The sequence below is a fragment of the Rhincodon typus genome, chromosome 8 (assembly GCF_021869965.1).
Source record: "Rhincodon typus isolate 14 chromosome 8, sRhiTyp1.1, whole genome shotgun sequence".
Classification (NCBI taxonomy): Eukaryota; Metazoa; Chordata; class Chondrichthyes; order Orectolobiformes; family Rhincodontidae; genus Rhincodon; species Rhincodon typus.
The window spans coordinates 66730101-66744017 of NC_063339.1; the positions used below are offsets into that span (position 1 = coordinate 66730101).

Genomic DNA, 13917 nt, shown 5'->3' on the forward strand with positions numbered 1-13917 from the left:
TTGGAGTATGTCTTTTTTTCCCCGCTTGTCGTTTCTGGTCCTCATTTTCACCGCTTTCACCTTTATTTCTTCTGCCAGGTTGTATGCCTTCACTCTCATCTTGCTGTTGTTTTGCCCTTTTTTCTCCCCCCACACTTTGCTTGTCCTCTACACTTCGTCTGTCTCCTGAGGGCAAGTGACAGAACAACAGGCACTGCAAGATGGAAGCAGAATGCTTCATCCCTTGCTCATATGTGGGCTACCTTAATCCAATTTCCTCATGTCATTTGCACTTTCCCTTCTACTCTTTAATACCGTTGATAAAACAATGTCTTTATTGACATAGTTCAATAGCTATCTATGGTGATAGACCCTTATGACAATATGGAATGTATGTGGGACCATTTCTCTCACTGATGAGACTGCACTCAGATGCACATCTGGTCTAAGTGACACAGGCTTGATGTAATTTATTAGCGTGCAGGTCTTTTTCAGCAATACAATTTTGCAAAAAGAAGAAAGGAAGTTGCATTAGCTTTCTTGGCCTATAATGATGTTTCCAAAGCTCTTTACCACCATTGTGTACAGTCACTGTTGTAAAATACAGACAGAACACTGGTAGGGCTTCAGGTGGAGCACTTTGTCCAGGTCTGGACATTAAACTTTAGCAAAGACGTGAATGCATTAGAAAGAGTGCAGAAAAATTCACAAAAGTGGCTCCATTGATCAAGAATTTCATTTAGGTAGGCTGAGTGGAGAGGGAGAGACCATTTTCTTCAGAGAAAAGATTTGATAGAAATGCTTAAAAATAACATGCTGGTTGGACACAGCAGATGGATCAAGCTGCTTCCATCGTTACAAGGATTGTGAATAAGGGGTCACAGGTTTAATGAAATTGGCAAAAAAAGCAATGGAGACACAAGGAGAAATTTCTTGGAATGAGCTGCCTGAGAGGCATTCAGAGGGGATTGGATCACTATTTGGAAAGGAGGAAATATGCATGGGGATAGGGCCGGGGAGTAGCACAAATTGAATGCTCCTTTGGAGTGCTGGTGCAGAGACCACTGGCCAAATGGCTTCCTTCTATTATAGAACTTTCTGTAATTCTCTATGGAGGAAGGAACTGGGATATTGAGCACTAAAGCAGAGAACTAGACTAAAACTAGAATAAGAATGGCCTTTAAAATGTCTGAAGAAGATCATTGGCAAAAAAGATTCTTGCTTTTTACCTTCACCCTCAACTTTCATTGGTGTTTTAACTCAAATCCTTGTAAGACCCATGAAACATAGGAGTTAGTCTCCAGATGCCACATCAAACTCACTGAAATCTGGGACAAAAAAAATCACCAGAAACCTAAACTAGAGCCTGTGTGGGAAAATATTTTGTCAGGGCTGGTACTGGTACATTTCCATTCTCAGCTCGAATGCAGTGCAATTTGAGCCTTCAAGAGACCTTAAAAGCCTTACAGTACATTCGATCTCTGATGAAAAGTCATTGACCTGAAAAGTTTTTGTTTATTTTCTCCACTGATGCTGCCTAGTCTACTGATTTTCTGATTTCCTACAGCCCTGGTATTTTAATTTTATATACTCCAACTCATTCCTTACTACTTCCACTCAATTGATGCTGTTTCCCCTCTTTCTCCCCAAACACGGACTCTAAATCCCATGAAAGGAAAAAGCAAAGGAAAAAATAACAGACGTAAATCCACATTCACTTCCACAGATTTTCAATATATACACGAAGTCTAACATCGGACACACACAATCAAACACAATCTGTTTCAGATTAAATAGGCAGTTCCATTAATTCACGAAGGATATGATTTTGGAGTACAGTCTGCTGTATCAGATATCATCCACAACAAGGGACACTACTGTGGATGGAGTATCTTTCAAAAGGGTGCTTACAATTCCTTGGAGCCTTTTCAACAAAAACAATTTAATAAGTAGTCCGCATGCATGTGCCAGGGTAACTTTCACTCCCTTTCCTCTGAATTATGTCTGAGAGGTCCAACTGAATAGAAGTTCGCCCAAATGAGCAATTCTCAAATGAGGAAAGAGAACCAGCCAATTTCTCCTGGAGCCAAGAGAATTTCCTTTTGTTTTCAACCAGAAGTGTCTGTTGTGTTGCATCAGACACTCTGCAACTGGCTTTATATCCTCAACTATCCTTTATCCTGGCTTTAAGAGCTTAAGATTATCACTTACAAAGTGATGTCTTTGCACGTGAAAAAAATCACAAAGCGCAATGTCAAATTAAACTGAAGTATTTTTTTCAGAAATCTGGTCCTGCAGATTTATATAGATTGGCAGCAGGAGGAGGAGATGTTAAATTCCAGTATCACAGGCAATCAGTGTATGTTTCCAACGTGCGGCATTGAAGGATCACATCATTTGTTTCAACAGCTTTTTTCTTAAGACAACAAAAGCTGCATCCCTCTATATTTCTGCCAATCGAATATTGTGCATCAATTCAAAGATCTATTGTACTCAATCCAAAACTTTAGAGAACTATTTTGTTGGTTTGTTCTATAGTGCAAATACAGCACAAAATGAGAGTAGCGATCAGCATTATTATTTGCTTTTCAGTTCCAACAACTGTTACACATAATAGAATGTGTAATTGGGCGGAATCATGACCTGCTTCTGGGAAGCAAGGCAGGTGGGAGAAAATTGGATTAGTTACCAAAAAATCAGATTCCGGACAGCGAACTGACTATTTGTAATGAAGTCTCGAAACTTTAAAGCTGCCTGATGGCATTCATTTTCGTGTAATACACGCTGTTAGAATGTCATCTGGCCAGAATTAAGTTCCCCTTCCCACTTGTATTCAATGGTACTAAAAAAAGTACATTCATAGTCATGGCTACAAAGAAATAAAGTGCAGTATGTGAGATAGTCAGCCCCTGGACTTTGGAGTAAGTGACTGCTGATTTGAGTTTTTGTCTTCACCGTGCCATGTGATAGATCAGTTGGCAGTAGTCTTCATGGGGCAGGGAGGGTAATCAAGATGTGGAGGCTAGAGTGTAATGGGCACGGCTTAAAGAGGCTGGCTATGGGTGGAAGTCTGACTGGAGAAGGGACGCAGGGAACACAAATGACCAGAATGCTCAGTTACTCTGAATACTCAAGGGATGCGCTCATCTTGCAAGGAATGGATGTCGATTCAGGTGCACCTTTAAATAAAGTCGGACTATTGACCCTTGTAAGGTACCCAAGACGGTATCAATCCTGCCCACTCCCAGCACAAGATACGCCATGTTCCTTGCACTGGTCTATACAATCAGGTGGCAACAACAAAATCGCATGAATAAATCCAACTCACACCTGAGAGCAAGTGTCGCTCACTTCATGCCCACCATCAAATAAATACTCCCTCTAACGGAAGGTTCTGTCCAATGGTTCTACAGGCTAACATGGGCTGGAGTAGGTTGAGGCCAGCGGTGAATGTTATAACCTACCCAATTGATCAAAACTAATCCTACTGACGTGCTGCAAAGGCTTCTTGAAAATGAGTTTTGAACCACAGATCTGACTTTTTAAAATAAGAGCAAGAACTTGTGAAGAATTTGCTTGTTACAGAGATCAAGACATTCTGGCATACGGAACGGGTAATGCTGGAGCCAAAAACTGGAGAAAGGCCATTTCAGAGTAAACATCTGATTCTCAAAGGGTAGGGGAAATTTGGAACTCTGCCCCTAATGCAGTGCATCCAGGGTCAATTGAAATATTCAAGTTTGGGATCTGCAGCACTTCTTTTAGTTAGCTAAGGGACAATCAAGAGTATAAAGATAAAGAGTGTGTAAATGAATTCTGGGTACAGGTCAATTCTGTTCTCAGTGAACAGCAGTGAAGCAAGTATGAGAGGCTGAAGGTCCTATTTCTGTTCCTAATTTCCAGGTTGCATGGCTTACCTTTGTGAACTGCAAGTTGTGCTACAGCCCAGAGGAATCAGACTGATCTTCTGAGTTTATAAAATATTCACTTTGCACAAACAATTCTTCTGATAATGTGTCAACGTGTAAGGATGACACTGTCAGCTGCAGCATGGGCAAAATCTGTACATGTTGTAACATGTAACGGTGGACATTCTCTTTTGCTTCTGATTCAGTTGCAACCGTTTGCTGCCAGCGATCAGTTGGTTCAATGACAGAAGAATTTTTGGTACGCCCTCTCTTCGTCTCTCTCTATCCCCTTGAGCTTGCTCAATAATTTGAAACAGTGCTGCATGCACAATGTAGGTGTGTTTTCAGTCATACTAAAGTGTCAAAATTAGTTTGTTAACTGGAATGTTATGCCCAAGTGGTTAACTGAATTCCCTCTGTTGCTAGTCTCTAGGAGTCATTCATTACTCACCAAATGAGGCGCTGGGTCAAGCTGTTTTTTTACCCCCGAATGTTCTGTTTATGTTGGATCCCACAACCGGTTACTCAATACAAAATGGAAACATTAGGGGTTGAAACCAAATATTTATCAGAAGCATAACTGCTATCCTGAGGACCAGTAACAAAGCCATGAGTGTCAGTGATTGTTTGATAACTGGCTTTATTCAGTAACTTTCCAAACCTGTGATACATTGTATTTCTAAAGCTACATGTGAAGTATAATACCAGCAGTAACTTTATGCAAAATCCAACAAAGTAGTAGCTAGTTGTATATAAATACAGTTACGTTTCACCTATTTGCTCATACTGTATTTTTCTCATGTCTTTATGTATACTTGTACTTACTTTCTATAGGGCTGACAGTTGCAAAGGCCAACAGAGACACTATAACTCACATTGAGAGGCACAGCATTCATGAACTTGAGTCTGTAACTCTCGTGTTGATGCCTGCACAAAATGACTTAGCATTCAAAGCACAGATTGCACTTGCTTGATTGGCAGATTTGAATAGCTTATTTACAGTCATTTACCTCAGCCTTTTGAATCAATGTGCCGTACTGCACACTGCACAGCAGCCAATGAAGTGTACAAACTGTGCCAAAGTAAATTCAAACAAAGGCTAGCCCTCAAAATTCAGTTCCCCGCAGCACAGCAGGTGAAAATAAATAGGTCAGCAACATAAACACAACATCCTCAATGACAATTAATCAAGGACAAAGGCTGTTTTATTCAAAAGCTTTGGAGAACGAAAGGATCAGGAAAATCATTCAAGAGAACATAACGAACTGAATTGCAAATACATATATCAGGATGTAAGGAAAAAAAGCCATTTGGGAAAAATACCAATATACAAAGCATACAAAAGGACACAACAGAAAGGATAACAAACTCAGAAGTAGTACAACGGAGATGACTGAACAGTGTAGAATTGCAGGCAACCAAAACAGGCTACAATGCCAATAGCCAGGAACAAGTTTAAACAATAACATGACTATGATCTGGACAAGTTTGCACCCTCAGTTCCCAGAATACACCACAGTCTGCAATGCATTCAGCAAGGGAATTTGTGTGTTGGTTGTTGCCATCTGGTGTTAAATAAAGCTCTGCAATTGAAACTCATGTTAGTGCCACTATAAGGAATTTCTTTTCCTTCCCCATTCAGTCAGTGAGATGAAAGAAAACACCATCTCCACTCAATTAATAATACAAATTTAATTGAGTCAGTTTTTAAAAAAAAAAATCATGAAACCTAGGTTAGGGTCAAGTATCTTAGCAAAGATTAGACACCAACGAAGTGACAAGAGAAAGAAAACTGGTTAAATCAAACAGTAGTGATTTTGGTAATATCAATCATGGGTTTACGTTCCTGAAAATCCAAAAGATGTCCTAATATAAGCACCACCACAACGGTCCATCCTAAGTTCTATTCCTTTAACCACACTCAGAAGCTGCAAACACTGTTCACAAAGCCCCACTGTTACCTCACCATCAGTGATATATTCACAACGACTGAAACAACAAGATAATATGTCATTAAACCTTGCTGGAAAAGCTCAGCAGGTCTGGCAGCATCTGTGAAGAAAAAAAATTAGAGTTAACGTTTCGGGTCCAGTGACCCTTCCTCAGAACACCGCATCACTAGACCCAAAACGTTAACTCTGATTATTTTCTTCACAGTTGCTGCCAGACCTGCTGAGCTTTTGCGGCAACTTCTGCTTTTGTTCCTGATTTACAGCATCCGCAGTTCTTTCGGTTTTTATTTCATTAAATCTTGTTGACTGTAGGGTACAATAACAAAACAAAGTGCCTCAATTTTCAGACAAATAATCTAACTCCTGGAATATCGACAGTGTATTATGGCTATGAGAAATTCCAGAAATAAAAACATCAAGCTCCCTTCCATGCAATGTAGAAATTAGATTATGTTAGCCTACCACCTAGTGGCTGACGAGTAACACACACTTTATTTGAAGGAATGCTCTGGCTTCAGCAATTTTAAAGAGATAATGGGAACTTGCAATTTTCTGTGGAATATTTTCAATGCAACACTGACTAACGAAGACTTCTTGCTTGTTCTTGCCTATCCTTATTACGCTATCTATGCCACTATTAGCAATGTATTGAAATGACACCACTTATACAGAAAATTATCAATATTTTGGCGACCAATCTCATTTGAATGGTGCAGCTGATGCTGCAAATTTTGAGAGTTGAAATACAAAAGTAACAATCAATCAGTAGCTGATGCAGCACCCATTCCCGCCACCCCATCCACCACCAAGATTAGATTACTGCTTGAAAATTCTTCCGAGATGAATCAATTCTTTTTGAATTAATGTTGTGGCATTCAGTGGCATACATTTACCCTACTGTTAGTCCATCTACCTGTGCTGAGTAGGTGAAGGCGATGATAGCTACATTAAAGAATTCAGCTAGAATCCCTCCACGTTTATTCAGTAATAACCAGGAACCTTTTCATACTGCTTAAACCGAGTAAGAATTCAATTGTTTTATGATAAATATGTTTTCACATTTCACTTACAACTTCGCAACAAAAGAACTCCCAGCTGAGGAAGCAACATTGTATTCTCATGCTAATCCTCAGTTTGAAGAATGCTGTCACAGTTGCATCTGAGGAATTGAAAAGAAATCACAATTTCTGTAATGCAGTATAAGGTTTTGATGGGATTGTTGATACTGCAGCCAGTTAAAGCAGCAAAGAACAGCTATAGGAGGTCACAGCAAGTCCAAGGCTTGGCCACTGCATTTCAGTCTGGGAATCATAACAGTGCCTCACTGTAGAGAATAAGGGGTGCAGACTAAAGCTCTGTGGGGTTGTTGCTCAAAGTTGTCATTCAGCAGCTGGCTGGACACCAGGTCAGGCTCGGCTACGATGCCAAGTGTCAAATCACTTCACCCATTATCCAACGTCAAACACTGGGAGCGGTCATTTTAGGTGACCAGCTAGCCAGAAAGGTGTCAATGTCTTCAAATATGGGGTAGAGGGAGAAAGGTACGCCAGAAAGGAGGGGGAAAAATAGTTGGATTTAAGTTCTTCTGGGCATGCCAATGATTTGCATGAATACCCCAAACTAAATTACTATTGAACCGAGATTTACCTGTGATTTTTTAAGAAGTTCATTCATGGGAATTGGGCATCAGTGGTTGGGCCAAATTTCTTACTGATCCCTATTGTCCTTTGATCTGAGTGGCTTGCTTCAGCCATTTCAGAGGGCAGTTAAAAGTCTACCTCAGTGCCAGAGGTCTGGAGTCATATACGGGCTAGACCAGATATAGATGGTAGATTTCTTTCCCTAAAAGGACAATATTGAACTAGATGAGTTTTTATAACAATCAACAAAGGTTTCACGGTCACAACTAGCTAGCTTTTAAGTCCAGAACGGTACTGAATTCAAACACCATCATTTGCCCAGTCTGGATTCAAACCACTGACCCAAGAATGTTAGCCTGGGGTTCTGGATTACTCTGTCCAGTGACATTACTGCCAGTGACAGTGACTGCGCTGCTGACCAGATCGTTGTACTTATGACACATATGTGTGGATATAGTTCATTTAGAAAATGTGGGTGAGGCTCAGGAGGTAAATCAACCCAGCAATCTCAGTGCCAACACCAAATGCATTTTGCATTTGCCCCAGGCTGTGAGATCCTTTCTGCCATCTCTAGTTTCCCCCTTGGGTCATCAGAAGGCTTTTAGAATTATAACACATTTGTAGAGCTGCTTTCATTACATCACTATTCCACATGTTGCAGACAAAGTGCACATACAATCCTGAAGTGACATAAGTTTCACTTGTGGTTGAGGATGAATTCCACTGGGAGTGATTAAAAGACTGATTTACTGTTCTTTTTTTTAAAACAGGGATTTGGTGGCTTTTCTGTCAATGTTACAAAGGACAAGTAGAGATCCCCTGCACAGATTTTTCCCTACAGCCCTTCACAGAATTTAAAGTAAGGGCTTCATCCTACTACTGAAGCAGTAACTTTGGTTCAGTATCCAGAGAGTGCAGACCGCTGTTGCAGAAAGTTGGTTTCACATTTTGAACAGGTCAATCTCTGATTGAGTACATTTTCTTCTCCAAAGAATAAAACAGTAAAATTGGGTAGCTCTTGCAACTCAGCAGAGATGATCCTTAGACAGAATGGATCTCAGAATTAAGACTGCACATTGCAGCCTGATCTGAAACAAAACACCTTCCTCTTGGGGAGAACAGGTCACCGAACATATCAGGGTTTAAAAACTACCCACCATCCCCATACACCCAAAGCTATTGACAGACCTGATCACTCCTATTGCCAGAAATATCATTTTAAATATTAAAAACAATGAGCTCTCTCAAATATGGAACATCTCAGTACCATAACACAATTCAAGATCAGAACTACAGCACAGTTGGCTCTAATAGCAAGTGTAAAATCAAGACCAATATTATCATAATAAGAGTAGGTGGATAACTGGTTAAAAGTAAAACAGTAACAAGTTCACTAACAATGTGATGATTAAGTTTTATAAATAACTCGGCATTCATCTTCTAGTGCTACATTAGGTCTACGTGAATCAAGAAACACGAATGACAAGGCAAAGTATTCCTATATTATAGCCTTCTCTGAAGTCTTTCTTGTACATGACATGTTAATTTTTCAAACAAACTTCAAGCAGAAGCAGTAAAGACAAGGTTATTGGTGGTTAAGCTGGAGCAAATGCCATCTCAGGACAACAGACTGTTATGTAGGATATAGCAAGGCAGACTGAGAGCGGCAATCCAAAGGGTATTGATCCAACAGCAATTTGGTTTCCCTAATCTAATAACAAAATACAATGGCATTTCCACCTCAATAAATGACATGTTTGAGTGCACCGAACTGCTTGGTATCCATTGTATAACACACCTATTTAGCAAATAAACCATGTTTGGCATGCGATCAAAAGTACATTACTTCCATAAGGTACGTTGGTCAACATTGCTTTTGGAATGGCACAAACTTACACAATCTCTTGCAGTGAACACTATTCAGGTCTGCTAACATAATTGCCTGGACTATGAAGTACTAATTTGGAGAGAAAGCTTATTTGTTGTACAGTTGAATTCAAACTTCCTTCAAAAACTTTAAATGATCTTTAAAGTTGCAGTGTAATTTCCCTTCCCCCTGCAGTGTTCCTAAACAAAGCAATCCAAATGTGGTGGTCATGGAAATTTCCTTGGGCTGCTCGGAGTTATTGCAACATGAATTACGTTTGGACAATTTATTTTGATTTCAATTTCTGGCACAGCCATATTGAAAGACCAAACAAAAGTGAAATCCTGCAGCTATGTTCACATTGTCATTGATGCATATTAACCAGAAGAAATCTGGTTACTGATTTTGGATAGTTTCAAACTAAATTGACAGTAATGCCTCTGTGTTTGGCCCAATTCTGAAGGAAATATCAGAAACCACAGCACTATTATCAAGCTGATAACTTTATGTGTACAATTGAGATGAAGGGACAATAGGCATGTAACAAAAATCAGTGCAGAGTACACACAGTATGTTTCACATTGCAGCAGCCCAAGAGAAGAATCAGGAAAATGAATACTGCAACTTTAATCAAGTACACTTCTTTATATAGGCCCCTATGACATTAATATAAACACTTGAATTCCACCTCCAATTTGTCACTTTTGGATAAAAAAAAAGGATGATCATGGCATGTGCTTTAATAAGGTAATATTTAAAATCAGAATTCAAAGTTGTAACTTAAAATGAGTGACTCTTCAATAATGCCAAATACGTCTGCATTATATCCAGGAGAATATGTTGCATTTTAATTTTATCAGTTTCTTTGTATTTTACGTGGAACTTTCTGTGAATTAATGAAAACATGTATGCAACAAGCACTTTGATACAGGATGGTAGCCAAGATGGAGTTTGCGTCTCAACGTTTTCTCCCCCAGAACACTAATGAAATGTAATAAACACTTTCCTGAGGCGAAATGAAGTGTTTTTGCTCATCATCATCATCATCATCATCTAAAGAAAATTCCAAAGGATCACAGACATCTCACTCCATTACAGCACACATTTTGGCTACTTGCAGCCTTAGTGGGTGCCACTCCAGAACTATGGAGCAAGGAGAGGAGGCAGGGCTTCTATAAACTACCACAGACACTACGGGCTTTGAATCCCTGCCATTGAAATAATTCTGCATTGTCCTCTAGCTTTCTAGTCAAGTGGATTTGAGTACAGATGTCTGGAGTAATTGTAGAGACCCCTGGTAAGTTTGCAAACAGGAAAACTGTGTACAGATTTGGTCTTGGTCTCTACTGAAAGCAGGATTCACTTGTTGCAGAGGGTGTGCAACAAGTTCATGTCTATTGTGAACACCATCACTAAGTGGCACAGTGCCTGCAAATGCACAGGTTTACAGTGCCCCATCACTTGTGAAGCAATGAAAAGGCAGTTGCCAAGAAGCTCATCCGAATTTTCTGTGCAAAGGTTTTTTTACGGATAACTTTGTTTCTGGAATAACTTGGTCCAGGTGCTCCCTCTGCCCAGCCAGAACTCTTTGTCAGATCCATAACCAAACAGGTGACTATCTAACCTCAGCTCTCGCGGTCTGCATGCTCCAAAGCATTGTTGATCACTGCGTCTGCATACTCCCTCCAAATGAGAGCCAGGCAGCAGAGAGCTACATTGTCAAGATGGCTGAAGGTCCATCTCACTCGGTCTCCCCAGTGCCTCTTCCCAACATCCCTTTGTGCGGTCGTCATGGTGAATGCCATCTGCCCATGTGCAGACACTGACATCACTGAGCACGGAATGCACTGTGATCTGTGATGCATGCACAGATGCTCCTTACGGCCATCATAGCCTGCTTATGTATATGCAAGCAGCCATATTGGCATTGGGAGTAATCATATTCCACTGCAACATTCACCAGACTGGTTTCCAGGACTGTGGGATTGTCCGATGAGTAGAGACTGAGGGGACTGGGTCTGTTTTTCTCTAGAATTTAGAGAATGCGAGTGATCTCATTGAAGTATACAATAATTCATAACAGTGTTCAACAGTATAGATGCAGGAAGGATGTTTCCACTGCTTGAGAGGTCTGGCACTGGGGACCCAGTCTCAGAACAAAAGGAAGACGACTTCAGAGTGAGATGAGTAGGAGTTTCTTCGCTCATAATACCAGAGTGCTGTGGGAGCTCAATCTTTGAGTATGTTCTCAACTGAAGAAGATAAATTTCTAGATTTAAAGATGTCAAAGGATATGGGGATATGGTGGGAAAGACATCGAACATCAGCCATGTTCCAGTTGCATGGCAGAGCAGACTCAATGGGCTGAATGGCCTACTCCTGCTCCTATTTCCTGACACAAGTCACGCATGGTGCGAGAGCATTTTAAAAAGCAAAGTGAAAAGGTGAAAATAGTTTTTAAAAAGGTTAAAAAAAGACTTCCAAAAATTGTATACATGCCAATTTTCCATGACTGTAACTTAGGTACTAAAATATCAGATTGACCTTATTTAAAAATAACCCACGTAACAATAATTTCTATATTTTCTGACACTCAAATTTTCCTGAGATGCAGCAAAATAGATTAGACTCAGTTTGTATGAATTTGGCTATAAGTGCTTCAGGTTTTGAGACCCAGAGGGCTCAGTTTTGAAGCGTTTTGCAAACTAAGCTAATGTGAGATGAGAAAAAAAGCTTTTTCACTCAGCAAATAGGTTAGGTCTGGAATGCACTGCCTGGAAGTCTGATGGAAGCAGGTTCAATTGAGGCATTCAGAGGACATTTGATGATTATTTAAATGCAAGCAATGTACAGAGTTATGGGCAAAATGCAGCAGAAAGTTAAAATGCAGAGAACCAGTGCAGACACAATACAGCAAATGGCGTCTTCTTGTACCATAACAATTCTGTAATTTGTATCTGCATTTTACTAAGCTGCAGCCCAAATTCTTTCATAGGAAATCTTCAGTTTTCAATATGCCAGCAAATTTAGGGCAATTAAGAAACAACTGTAGCAGAAATTTGCTTTGGTCTGTGCTGCAGAATGGGTGACGTCGCATCAGCCTTCTGGTATACTCTCCACTGGATGATTAATTCCATTGATTACAATGGAACCAAACTTTGAGTTGGGTGTCTAACAGGAGATCAAGGCACTAATGTGCATTACTATCAAGACAAATCTCTGCCCTAATGGTGTTTAAAGCCAAGTCAGAAATTCAAACCAATTTTCCTTTATAACTCATCATTTCTAGGCACATCTTTATTTCTGGTGCTTGTGCTAATTTCATGCCACTACCTGCGTTTTTACAGCCTCAGAAATATCATTTTTTCAGCACCGTCTGTTGGGTTTAGACTTAGCCTGTACATCCAAAGGTTATACAAAAGCAAACAAACAAGAGATGGATTAGAAAAACAGCAAACCACTGAAAGAGGTGGAATCACTTTCAGGCAAGGTGATGATTGGTATTCTAGGTTGTCTTGAAACGATGGGAACTATGACAGAATTTAGATTGGTAACTGACCAGTGATGGTTCATCTGTTACATGAGGAGTTAGCTCTGCACTCTTCTGGCCTTCCATCTTCCATTCCTCTTCCTGTGTCCTAAAGGAGAGCAAAATAAATTATCAAGTGACATGGCTGTAGTATGTCTATTCCTAATGTCTCTCCGTGGCCAAGGAAACAGGACATTCTTAGCTTGAATTAGTTTTGGTTAATTGCAGAACATTTGCATGCAATCATCCAAATGATATATTATACCAGAGACCTGCCTCTTCTCTTAACTAGCAGAATTATCTTTTTCAGAGAAGTTCAAAATGAATCACAATTGAGTGATGATGGAGGTCTGAAGTTACAGCAAATTACATTCATACTTCTTACTTTACGTTTCAGAAAGAAATTATAATTAAGGAAAGAATGCACTTGTCAAATACCATATTGTTTAATGATCTTTGACTGTTGACAGATATTACTCAATTGCTCAATACAGATGGGAGCATGAAGGAGAAACAAGTGAGTTCCTACAATTTGAGACATTCTCACCAATTAAGTATAAAATACATAATGTGAAGCTAACCAGCTATTCTGATTTTGCATGGTTGACATAAATCTTTCTTGCAATATTGTTTTAGTGGGCTAATTGACTGCCAAAATGGGCACTGACTAAACGCCTGGACTTTAATTTTTAAAAGACATCAGGACCTATTCATTTCACAGAAGGATAACTGTATTGTTAATAGCAATCACAAAGTCATGTGCTCTTCCAAAATTAGTAGTGTTTTATTGTCCCACACTTTCAGCCACAAAGGAAGATCTTTCAGATGACCCACGACTGTTTTTGAGACAGCTATAAACATGGCAACACCAGCAAAAATCAACTTCTCAAAGAAATGATGAGACAAACAGGCCTGGGCAAGAAAGACAGTAGGAACTGCAGATGCTGGAGAATCTGAGATAACAAGGTGTAGAGCTGGATGAACACAGCAGGCCAAGCAGCGTCATAGGAGCAGGAAAGCTGACGTTTCGGGCCTAGACCCT

The 13917-nt window shown here is 39.9% G+C and overlaps 2 protein-coding genes across 2 annotated transcripts in view; one reads left to right on the plus strand and one right to left on the minus strand.

Annotated features, from left to right (window-relative positions):
- LOC109925377 (spectrin beta chain, non-erythrocytic 1) overlaps nucleotides 1-8291 on the plus strand; it is a 138532-nt gene extending 130241 nt beyond the window's left edge. Inside the window, exons 27-28 of the mRNA XM_048600444.1 lie at nucleotides 4094-4146; nucleotides 8250-8291. Of these exons, the coding sequence (XP_048456401.1) occupies nucleotides 4094-4146; nucleotides 8250-8291 (95 nt within the window). The remainder of the gene's footprint in view (nucleotides 1-4093; nucleotides 4147-8249) is intronic.
- Nucleotides 5075-13917, minus strand: part of LOC125483780 (spectrin beta chain, non-erythrocytic 1-like) — a 34133-nt gene continuing 25290 nt past the window's right edge. Inside the window, exon 8 of the mRNA XM_048600446.1 lies at nucleotides 5075-12984. Coding sequence (XP_048456403.1) covers nucleotides 12852-12984 — 133 coding nt within the window. The 3' untranslated portion in view covers nucleotides 5075-12851. The remainder of the gene's footprint in view (nucleotides 12985-13917) is intronic.